This window comes from Thermobia domestica, chromosome 16 (genome assembly GCF_964235325.1).
Source record: "Thermobia domestica chromosome 16, izTheDome1.hap1.1, whole genome shotgun sequence".
Classification (NCBI taxonomy): domain Eukaryota; kingdom Metazoa; phylum Arthropoda; class Insecta; order Zygentoma; family Lepismatidae; genus Thermobia; species Thermobia domestica.
In genome coordinates, this window is record NC_137469.1 from 36962174 (window position 1) to 36974275 (window position 12102).

The 12102-nt window shown below is 35.5% G+C and overlaps 1 protein-coding gene across 2 annotated transcripts in view; it reads right to left on the bottom strand.

Moving 5' to 3' along the window:
* Positions 1-12102, bottom strand: part of gwl (serine/threonine-protein kinase greatwall) — a 67056-nt gene that overhangs the window by 41683 nt on the left and 13271 nt on the right. For both annotated transcript variants that reach the window (XM_081742316.1, XM_081742315.1), the window contains exons 3-5: positions 8261-8361; positions 4175-4266; positions 2992-3113 (exon numbers count right to left, since the gene is read on the bottom strand). In XM_081742316.1, the coding sequence (XP_081598442.1) occupies positions 2992-3113; positions 4175-4266; positions 8261-8361 (315 nt within the window). The remainder of the gene's footprint in view (positions 1-2991; positions 3114-4174; positions 4267-8260; positions 8362-12102) is intronic.

Sequence of the window (12102 nt, forward strand, 5' to 3'; positions counted from 1 at the left end):
TTGTTTTTTTTTAAAACCAGCTGGTTTAAACCACCTTGGTTTAATCCAGGCAACCCTGGTCAGGAGGGAAATAATTGCATCCCGAAACGAAAATGAAATCTTTCCGTTTTACGTTCTGTGATTATGCCAGGCAGGTTGAAGGAGACGGTGACGATGAGAATGAATGAAATGAAATGAAGAAAGTGGAAGGAAATGAGAGAACACTGAGGAAACCCACGCATGCGATATTTGTCTACATCAAAGCTCATTTGGTGTGAGCTGGGATCGAACTAGGGATCTCAAGACACCAGAGGTGAACGCTCTACCACTGAACCACCGTGACCCGCCCATATTACACCCTGAGTTTGATGTATATATATCGATAGTAGGGTAATATAGTAATGAAATCGTGAACTCTAGTTATATCGATGGAGAATCGTATCCCAGTTCTCCTTCTCCCAAGTTAAAGCTGAAATAACGCTACTGTTTTCAGTTAAGACTCACGAAAATTCAGAATTCACCCAGCGTTGCTAAGGGCAGATGAACAGAAAGTAATGGTGAAAGTGATGGTGAACTATGGATTAAGAAAGACAGTTAATGAAGTCGAAATCGACGTGCTAATCAAGTCTATAACTTGGGAAGAATATACGACGGGCATACTGAAAGTCGTGAGCAACATGTGTTCACAATCGTCATCTTTAGTTGTAAGTGAAACTAAGTATATCATCTGAATCTACAGATCTTTCTTTCTCTCCGGGAGTTGACGCTGTTTGTCGCTAGCACGTGACCACAGGCAGGATTTTAAAAATGGCAATGTTTCGTTTCGTTTCGACAACGTGCTGTGATTGAATTCCTTGTTAAACACGACCAACTCACCGCAGATTGCAGCGTGCCTATGGAGATGTGTGCATGGGTGCTAGCAGTGTTAGGAAGTGGGTGAAATATTTTAAGGATGGAAACACAAGTATCGAAGATGAGCCTCGTAGCAGGCGCTCTCGAACTGCTTCCACGGAACGCAACAAGGTAAGAGTCGATGAGCTGATTAGGCGTATCAATGTGAATGAAATTACTGCAAAACTTGGCGTTGTACATAATTCGGTGCAAGAAATGATTTACAGCTTAGGTTATCGGAAGGTCTGTGTCCGTTGATCCCACGTTTAACTGAGGACCACAAACATCAGAGACTAACCATTGCCCAAACCCTTCTTCAGAAATTTCAACATGAAGGTGATGACTTTTTGATGAGTATTGTGACTGGAGATGAAAGCTGGTTCTATCATTATCAAGCTGAAACAAAACGACAGAGTATGGAATGGCACTACTTGAATTCACCACCGAAGAAGAAAGCGAAGACAGTGCAAACGGTAGGGAAAGTTATGGGGAGCGTCTTCTGGGATGCACATGATTGCATTCTGGTTGGGTTTCTTGAGCTTGGACAAACCATAAATTCTGTCCACTACATCCAGAAACTTTTGAAGCCCCGTCGTGCCTTGCGTGATTAACGTCCTGGAAAGATCATCGTTCAACAGGATAATGCGCGTTCGCATACTGCAAGTGCCACTATGGAGCAGATCAGGAGATTTGGGTGGGAAAACACTTCCACATCCTCCCTACAGCCCCGACCTGGCACCCCGACTACCATCTTTTCGGTTTTGTGAAGGAACAGATGTAACACCATCGCTATGAGACACTGGAGGATATTCGGCAAGCAGTGCGTCAGTGTCTACGGGCAGCTGGACGGAATTCTATCGCAAGGGTATTTTCAAACTTACAGAACGATGAGGAAAATGTGTGAAAGACAATAAATAAATAAATAAATAAATAAAAACCGGAGACTATGTGGACTGTAGATTGAGATGATATATTTAGTTTCACTTACAAATAAAGATTATAGTTGTGAAAAAAATGTTGCTCACGACTTTCAGTATGTAACTCGTACATCGTCTTGCTGGCCAGAGTCCTTCATTATATTTTCAGTCATTTACAATTTTTATTATATAAGTTCAAGTAATATCGGAACAGTTTTCGTGTATGGGAGAGCTCAAATTAAACTATTACATAATTCATATCAGTCAAGAAAATGTATGAAATATTTTGTTACTATTGTTACTCAAACTAAGAATATACGCATGCTTTGATCATAAATGATAGGTAAACGAGTAAATAGGATTACTACTAAAACGTGGGCTGAGTTTTAGTTAAAATTAAACAGTACATAGAAGAATTTCTAGAAGCTGAATATCTAGTATTTGGTGTCAATTCTGTTATATTGAATGTGCTACAAAAAAAAGCGTATGTTTTACCAACAGATAAAGAAAAAATATTTAGTAATTATTTTCGAAGCATATTTAATTGTTATTGAAACATGTCATTTGATTTGATTTCATTTTTAGTTTAGCTTCCATTTCAACAGTGAGATTATATGAGACGTAAATCTACAGCTTGACGTGAGATCCGAACCATATGAACTTCCGCCGGGAATCGAACCCACGCTAAAGAAGTGTACGCTAACCGCTTAGCCGCGAGGGAGCTATGAAACATGTCATATTGTTTACCTGATGAGACTATGTGCATACATTTATATTAGTAGCACATTTAGGATGGGTAGTAGTCCTAGTAGTCCTATACTTTGATCTCTCGTGATTTTGAAGGTTATCTAAAGAATAATTACTTTGTATTTGTGGCTTACTGCAAAGTAAAATCGATATGACTTCTTGTTTATCGAAGGTCTGAAGCAATTGGCATGATTAAAGAAAAGAACCATGAATAGATGTGTAACTAGGAAAATTTCAAGATAGTAGTTCACGGTCTTACAGGGTGTCTACTGGAATACCAGAAAGTAAATTCATGACTTTTTCATGACTTTTCATGGCCTTTTTGTTCAAATTTTCATGACCATGGCGATAAAAATTTACCATTAGTAATAATAAAGCCCTACCATCAGTGGTGCATCGGTTAAGATGAAGATCACATTATGTTCTTATTTTTCTAATGTACATAATGTCAACTTACCTATGTAGATATTCTAACGCCAGAGCAACTTCTGCACTGTAAAATACCGCCCATGATTCCTCGAAATAGCCATGAACACCCAGCAACGATTTCAGATCTCCTCCGACAAGGTATTCCATTACCTAAAACGTTAATGAAAGTTATATTAAACATAATATTTTTTTTTTTATTTCTTTATATGTTGCATACATTAAATAGGAAAAGACTAGAATGAAGGGTAAGTTGAAAGTAGGTTGATTAAGAGTATTTACACAAATACAAACATAGATGGGTGAAAAACTATTATATTTCTACTGTAATAGCATATTAGCAACGTTATTAAATATTAGCCACAAACAACAATAAAGACATGTTACGCTTACAACAGGGTCCATAATTTTGAATTTAGAGCTCCCTCTGGCAAACCTTTAATGTGAAAGACTCCGGTTTAATTCTTATTGGGAGTTTATAAACTTTGGATTCCATGTTGAGCTGCAGATTCACATCAAATACATTAAACGCTGAAAATCCAAAGAATCAACCAATAGACTTTGTATTTCCAAGTCTCTTTATAGACGTAGTTTCAATGAAGGAATTAAAGCGCAAGCATATGGAAAACAAGATAATTATGAATACTTAGATTTATAGTAGTCATACTTTACATTATTTGGAACATTATTTTTATTTTAGTAATATGGATCATTGAGATATTTTCCGTGCATTGGAGCGCTTTTCCTCAATTTTCTTTATTTAGATCATACAGTAGACATGTAAGATTATTCAGTTATCTCTAAAGCCGTGGGAACATCCGTGTCCAGCAAGTTCCAAGTCTACGCTTCAGGTCAAAGGACAGTAGCAGCCAAAGTAACGCACCTGAAGACCAACATGCATTAACTTTGATAATCAATTTTGCACAGAATCCGCGCTTTAGTGTATGTTTCATTTTTATATAGTGATATTTTTGTATGCCCATTACCCATTGTAAGTATGTACAATATCTAGAACAGTTATACATTAAATGGTATATTAATTATAATCTTGTCCGAGTTTGATATGTACGCACGATTTTCCCATGTTTATATATACGTGTGTGAAATTCTTACGTTGTTTTTCTATCATGTCTGGTATGAGATATCTTTATGATGCGCTCTTACTTCTATAAATGGTATCGCTTTACTGGAAATTACTAAAGACGACTACTTACCAAAAATACATTTGCAGCTGATTGAAGCGAATAAAATAACTGGACACAGAAAGGACTTCTAGACAGGGCTAAAGCATTTCTCTCCGTAATTACTGCAAATAAAACAATTAGAAAACTTTCTAAGTTACAGAAAATATTAAATTTCAATTTTTCCCTAATCAACATATTTCGTTTGTACTCCTTCCCCTCCTAAAAAACAGGGCTTATATTTATTAGGTATAGTTAATTTTAACCCACTAGTAACTCGTTCATATTAGCTTTGCGTCTTAATTAACTTGAACTAGAAAAACAAATCACTGAACATAACAACGTTTATTTTAAAATAATAACTGTGTGACAGTTTCGAAAACTAACAGAAAATATTGGACTCATCAAACACTGTTAATGTGTTCTGTTTGTTGGCCAAACTGTCACACAGTTATTATTTTAAAATAAACGTTGCTTTCTTCAGTGATTTGTTTTTCTAGCTCAAGTTATTTAAGATAGCAAAGCTAATATCTTAAATAAACGTTACTTTGTTCAGTGATTTGTTTTTCTAGTTCAAGTTATTTAAATCACGAACATAAATTCCATAATTAGACAAAAAGAAAGCATGCTGATAAATCAACACCAAAACTAAAACTAAACTTTCTAACGTTCCAGTCCACGCAGGATCATCCAGAAGGCTTCTAGTTAAGTAATGTGCGTTCAGTATGCATCCTATCCCTATTGCCCTATTTCTTGCTTCCTAGATCGGAGCTATCTCCAACTTAAAGCAGCTCTTTAACTGCCTCCCAATACTGAGTTAATACCGAAAACTGTGTCCCCAAATAGAATGGAACTCGGAACGACGTTAAATATTTGGCTGCATGCAACACTGTGACTTACCTTAGTATACGTCAAAATATCTAATTACTGGAACGTTTTCGATGGTAACTTCCATCATCTTCAGTAGTGTTTTTTAAAACATCAATTGCATCTCTTTTAAACTTTTGTGTTTCTTAAAAAGGTTACCAGCCCTTCTTGCTGGTCTAGCAGCTAGTGCATATTCCACTGGCGCACGTGGTCCCTGATTTGGTGGGAGAGCACAAACAAACAAACAAAAAACTTTACAATAATTACCTTCATTAACCATCCATCTCCCTAAGCCCAATGGGTGTAACTGTGCGACATTAAACTAAAACAATCTCCTGAATAATGTTCCTTACATTTATTTTCCAGTCCATATTTTAAGTACATTCCCACGATTACTCTTCGTCAGACCTAAGGCTTAAGATTTTTCTTCCATGGGGTCTTCACATAGTTTCTTTCTTTCCATTTTTCATAAAGCCCATTACATTTGAAGCATTTTATAAAGGACAAACATCCCGCTTTTGAACACTGAAAAAGGTAACCTTGAGGAGGACTATGATACGATCATTACCAACAATAGAAAATAAAATTTAAGACTATAAATACTTATTATACATTTTTAGACCATTTGAATTTGTATATAAATTGGCAACATTTTACATACAGGGGTTTAAACTTACATTGCGTTGGAAGACATAATTATATGCAACGTAGATTACAGGACTAGATTCCACAAAATATAGAACCAGATTTGAATAAAGTGCACTAAGGAACACTAAGGAAATTATATATAGATAGATAGATAGATAGATAGATATTACTGTTTTTTTTTTAAAAAAAATGTGAAGACGTGCATAGGAGAAAATCTTAAGCCTAACACGCAACGAAGAGTACTTACAATGTACTTGAAATAGGCTGGAAAATACATGAAAGAAACATTATTCAGATATCTTTTAATTATTACAATGTGTTCTATACAGTCAATAAGAATGTCACCATCTAGTATATCTGAACCAAATAAGTAAAATCCTTAAGAAATCAATGATAACGCCAAGAGATACGATTAAGAGAAGCAATTGAGGTTTTGAAGAACGCAGCTGAAGATGATGGAAGCAATCAACGAAAACCTTCCAATAATTAAATATCTTGACGTGTATTAAGGTGAGTCATAGTTGTCTTTCGATCAAGGTAGAAGGGACCAGTGGTGTTTCTTTCAATCCAGTTCTCTTGGAGATAAGATAGTGTGGCGAGGAACAGCCTATATTGTGAGGATTGATTTTACATGATAGTCTATCTTGCCAATTAAACTTAATTCAGGCCTAGTCGTGGTTCAGAGCCCACATTAGTATTAAGTCCAGTTTTTCATAACCTTGGTGTTGTGTAAGGACACAAAACACTGAAACTGAAAATTTCCCTGAGGTAGTTCATGAAATACTGTCCAATTTATATCCATTTAAGGAAACGAAAGAATAACATTTTGAATATTTCATCCCAAACAATTTAGCATCCAACAACAGAAACCCATTTAAGTAGGCGTGTTTATTTGTGTCATTTTACAAATGAAATCTTAACTTCAATGTCCCGTATATATACCTGCAAGCTAAAAGAGACGAACATCTGAACTAATGATGAAGAAATAATTGATCAAATTTACAATTAGCACTGTGATATATTGTGAAATATATATATACGCAACATGGGAATATATCTCTGTCATTAACCCATACAACAGCTCTTAAGTGAAACTGGATCTAGGATAATATTAGGATGGATCTCGCAGAAATAAGACTACAAAGTGAAACTGAATCTAGTTGGCTGTCCAAAGACAGAAGTCAATGGAAAGCTTTTGTGAACGCAGCATTGGACATCCGGGTTCCATAGGTCATAGAGATTTTCTCTCTCTTCACGATTGACAAGCAGAGAAATTCATACATCAAGTATTTTATGCAGCATCAAGTTTTCTTTAGATGAAATGAGGAAGAGACGAGGAGTGATTCGAAACCGTTTGCAGATTTTATGTCTTTTGAATGTCTTAAAAGTATGAGAATTTTCATTTACTGTTATGCAAACTGAGTATTTCTTCAGCATATTTTACAGTTAACTGTTGTACTTTTAGAAACTGTCGGAGAGACTACATGTCCACAAATAATTATTTAGCATATTAGAACGTGTCCACATTTTGAACACTTTTTAAAGTATGCTAAACATTCATTTCTGTGCTTTTATTGAGAATTATGGGTTTCATATATGTGGAAGCTAGAAAACAACAGATAATTATCAAACAATGGGAATACCCATGTACTACATCACGTAATCTTCGCGAGTCAATAATATTGAACATTCATGCACTGCTACTGCCTTGTTTTAGTGCTCTGTTGGGCAATAATTAGCAGTACGCGATAAAAATTCACGTGTACAACAGACTAGATGTTGGTGGTGAAGAAGAGGAGACCTCTGAAATTCAAGGAGAAAAATTGTGAGTGCGCTGTTTGTACAAGCAACCTATAAATAACCTTATAGTTCAGTTCCAATGCCTCAGTATTTGACCATTTCTGACATCGAACTGTAACACAAGCCATTCAATATGAAAAATACAATGATACCTTGGGATACGATTTTAATCCGTTCTGGAACCCTATTCGATTTTCGAATCATACGAATTCGAAGACATTTTTTTCCTTAAAATAATACGAACTGAAATAATCCATTCCTGAGTCCCGTGAACTTGAATTTTCATTTCGATTTTAAAATAAATACACTGGAATCACCGCGGTCGAATTCCAAAATAATATGCAGTACGGAGCAAAATTTGCTTGAACTTTTCGTTTGTTTTTTAAGATGTTCGAGTTCTGGGGCGTTCGGATTCCGGAGGCAAAACTGTGCTCGACCAATTAAATAAGTTCCTACCGCTCAAACACACAAATAACTTATAAATGTTTAGCTGGGAAAAGAAGTACATTAACTTAAATGAGTATTAATGGACACAAGGTAAGTTCTTGGACTTCTGAGTTTATCGTTCATTGAGTGACTGACGAAGAGAGCAGAAATGGCTCTTGCAACAATATCACATAGCTAAATACTAAAGCACTATAAAGTTAATCACAGTATTTAAATCAGTTTCTCGAGTGCAAATGTACAATTAAAAAAATTAAATAAGTAATCTTCTTTTCCTTATATATCGATCCAAAAAATTTACTTTTAAACAATACTCAAATAAAAATAGCCAACAGAAAGTATCTATATAAATACACTCACCTTGACTGACCATATTTTTGTTAATCATTTCAGACTTTTTCATAACTTTTATGGCATAAACTTGCTTTGGATTGTTCTTTTTGCAGCCCAAAAATACTTTTCTGAAATAAAAAAAAAATTACTCAATTAACTTAAATCAGTAATGTCACAGATAATCAGTACTATGTACGTGCTTGGAAACTGTTTAAATCATATTGCAAAATATTATTGTACTTTCTCACAAAATGAAAGGGTATATTCAAGAATTACCATATTATTTATTATTGTTAAATGTATTTGCACACGCTGCACTACTATTTCTCTTGAATTAGCAAATATAATTTCAAATATATAACTTATTAGAGTTGTTAGTAGCATAAACAAACACTTCTTTCTATTTAAGCACATAGCTATACACTTGAATATGAAGACGGGAAAAGACCACAATATCAATAAATCATATTTAGAGGACAAAAAATCTTGCTATCCTTTAGATTTTTATATGGTCTTATTTGCGTGAAAACAATGTAAATACTAATCTTTAGGAAAGAGCTGAAAAGCCTTAGTGGGTGGTATAAAAAATTGACCTATTAACCTTCTTCTCCCACTACATAATAATGAAACAGATAGTTTCTCCGAAAATCGGTGTTGCCAACAAAATTCGAACTGGACTACATCTCTCGGCGAGAATACTGGGGTGAGTATAAACTGATCTTCTCCGTCACATGAGTAAGAAATATATGTCTTAAATGTTTTGGGGAAGAAAAAGGTAGTCTGGAAACTCCGAATGCTTGGTGTTGCTTTGTTATTCGACACTTTCAACAGAATATTTCTTCTTCCGTTGAAAAGGAACGACCCATATATGCAGGCAAATTGGTCAATGTTTATTCATTTCCCCCTTCTCTATATTGGGAAGAAAGAAAGAACCCACATATTTAAGTCATTAATCACAGCGTAACGGGAACCATGGCAACATCGTTGGACACACATTAAGTTACAATGTCACTAATAAGAGGATACGACTGTTCGGACATTCCGATTACCACCCACTATGGCCATCTTGTTGTTGCGATCACAATATGTTGAAGATCGTATTTTACGCAAATCCTATAATAAAGATTTGCGTATCTTAACATTTAACACTTAAAAATGACCTTGGCCTGATGGTGCAATATACTAAAAATAGTTCGGCGTTCAAACTGTTTAATATTGTGTAAGTTTTTTCCTTGACGATACGAGTTCTATTCAGAAAAAAATAAATTCTCCAAATATAATGCTACTTACCGTTTATGGAAGTTATTCAGATTTATCTTATTCAAAATAACTTCCTCCACTACTAACCCTAGCAATCCCAAGGAGGAAGGAGAGGGTGATTTTCCAAATTCATTTCATAATTTGTTCATATAATTAAAGATAAAGAAGTTATTTTAAATTTTGTTAGCCCATAAGCATACATGTATTATCGCACACAAAACACGTAAGGCTTATTTCGTTTTCTCTACAGGAAGCTACAGTAATCTTTGTTGATGTCGAGACGACACACAAGTATATAAACACAAACACATCTGTCGCCAGTAGTTCAAAACTGTTGTCTGTTTGGAAAGTGTGGAGACATACACACTTCATTTAATTCGGATGCATGGGAGATAAAATTATCCTTGATATTCTGGCCAAATAATATGATTTATTATGATCTTCAAAGGAAATGTCCCAGATAATCCCAAGGGGGAGGGAACTATTTCCTAAGCTTTATATATATATATATATATATATATATATATATATATATATATATATATATATATATATATATATATATATATATATATACCAGTATGGCAAATTCTCTAAGTAACCGTAACTAACAAATAACTAAAATAACAACTGGCAGATAACATTTTGTTGGATATTTTAAAACAAAAACTACCTTCTCCGATTCCCCTCTCCCCGGATTCCTAGGGTTAATACATCCTTCCCAGAGCATCTTCTACTGCTGGAACGTACTTTTTGGAATAGCCTGGAAGTCTCATGAAACGGCGATTTTACAGGGTATATTTCAACTTGAGAAATAAAAAGAAGTCTGCGGATACCAAATCAAGCAAGTAGGGGATTGAGGTACAACAGTTGTATTGTTCTTCGCCAAAAACTCCCTAATGAGGAGAGCCGAATGGTTAGGAGCACTATCAAGGTGCAATACTCATGTTTCATTTTCAAGCTTTCGGTCTCTTCTTCCTCACAACCTCCCTCAAACGCTTAATCACTTCTAAATAATACTCCTTGTTGATGATTTGTCCACGTGGGACGTATTAATAATGAACAACATCACAAAAACTAAAGAAAACAATAAACATCACTGTAACCTTTGAACGGCTTTGATGTGCATTTTTAGATCTCAGCAAGAATTTTCCCCACTCATTGAGAAAACTGTGCCTTTATTTTAACGACATGCCCATAGACCCCAAGGCTGGTCACCTGTTATGTTCTTCAAGAAGCCATCATCTTCGTTTACACGATTCAAAAGATTCTAAGGGTAAAGACATACCTAAGATATCGCGTCATCGAGGTTGAACTTTAAATCGCTGTCGCTACTTCGATAATGGCACAAATACATGGATTCAAATGGGTAAGCGCATGCCGGAGATGTACGCTACATCGCGACCTAGAGGTCGACCGCGATGATAAACAACCGAGCTTGTTTTTACATCAATGTTCAGCGGAAGCATCTCTGTGGCTCGTGTTTTGATTGGTTCTCCCTGAAGCGCTGAACGAAATAAAATCTTCATTTGTTCAGAATTTCGTCCGCAGCAGATTGTGTGTATCTATGCGCGAGAGGTTTTGCTGCACTTTAAATTTGATTATGAAAGGCATATTAGTAGAACTAATGAGGAACGTTCCATATGGGATAAGAGGCACAAACATCATAATAGGCACGTTTTAAATAGAGAATGGAAGAAAACAGCAACTTAAATGGGAATGTCAGATAAGTTATTCATATTTATTTGAGAATTATACTGTAGTTGATTATTAAATAATGCTGCGGCGGTTACAGGAAGGGGGCTTTCAGGCTCAAGTCCCTAAATTCCAGAATTTCTTAAAAAAAAAAAAAAAAAGTGTTAATCATATCCATGCTTAAAAACTTAACGGTCCCTTCCGACTCTCTCCCTCCCAATTCCGAGAATAATAAAAAAGAATTTCTTCTGAATTCGTTATTGATATAAGGTAAAGAAATACCTGTAAAGACAGACACATATCCACAGGAAGGCAACGTCGAATAATGGCACTGTAGTGATGAAACTTCATTTGATGAAGTAAATACCCCCTCTACCTCGAAACCTGAAGACATACTTGTTTTTTATTTTACTGGGAAATGATTTCTCGCCTGAGTGCTGAAAGAGAGTAATTCTTCACAGAAAATGGAAAAAAGGTGAAAGTCTTTGATTTATTGATAGAGATGGACAAGAGACGAGAATCAAATACTTTTGCGAAACAAGATACGAGACTTCGGCATTTTTCATGTCTCGTCTCGCGTCCATTCCTATATATAAATGTTTGGTCCTTTCAATTTCAAAATTTGGTTTTGCAGTGCTCTTATGCACTGACGAAATAATTTCACACGCGTCGCAGTATTGTTTCTCCTCAACAGCGTGGATGCAAACTCTTTGCTATGTGCGCCCTTCGTCCATCGCGACCTAAACATCGAGATAGCGACCGCGACGTACATCTCGACCTCCATCGCGAGGTATCTTCGGTATATCTTTACCCTAACAGATTTCCGCACAGTAATGTTTCTTTTAGTTCATTTATTGCCAACCGTGGAACAATTTGCAGCAACATAATACATGTTCAGTTTTCAAAGATCACAT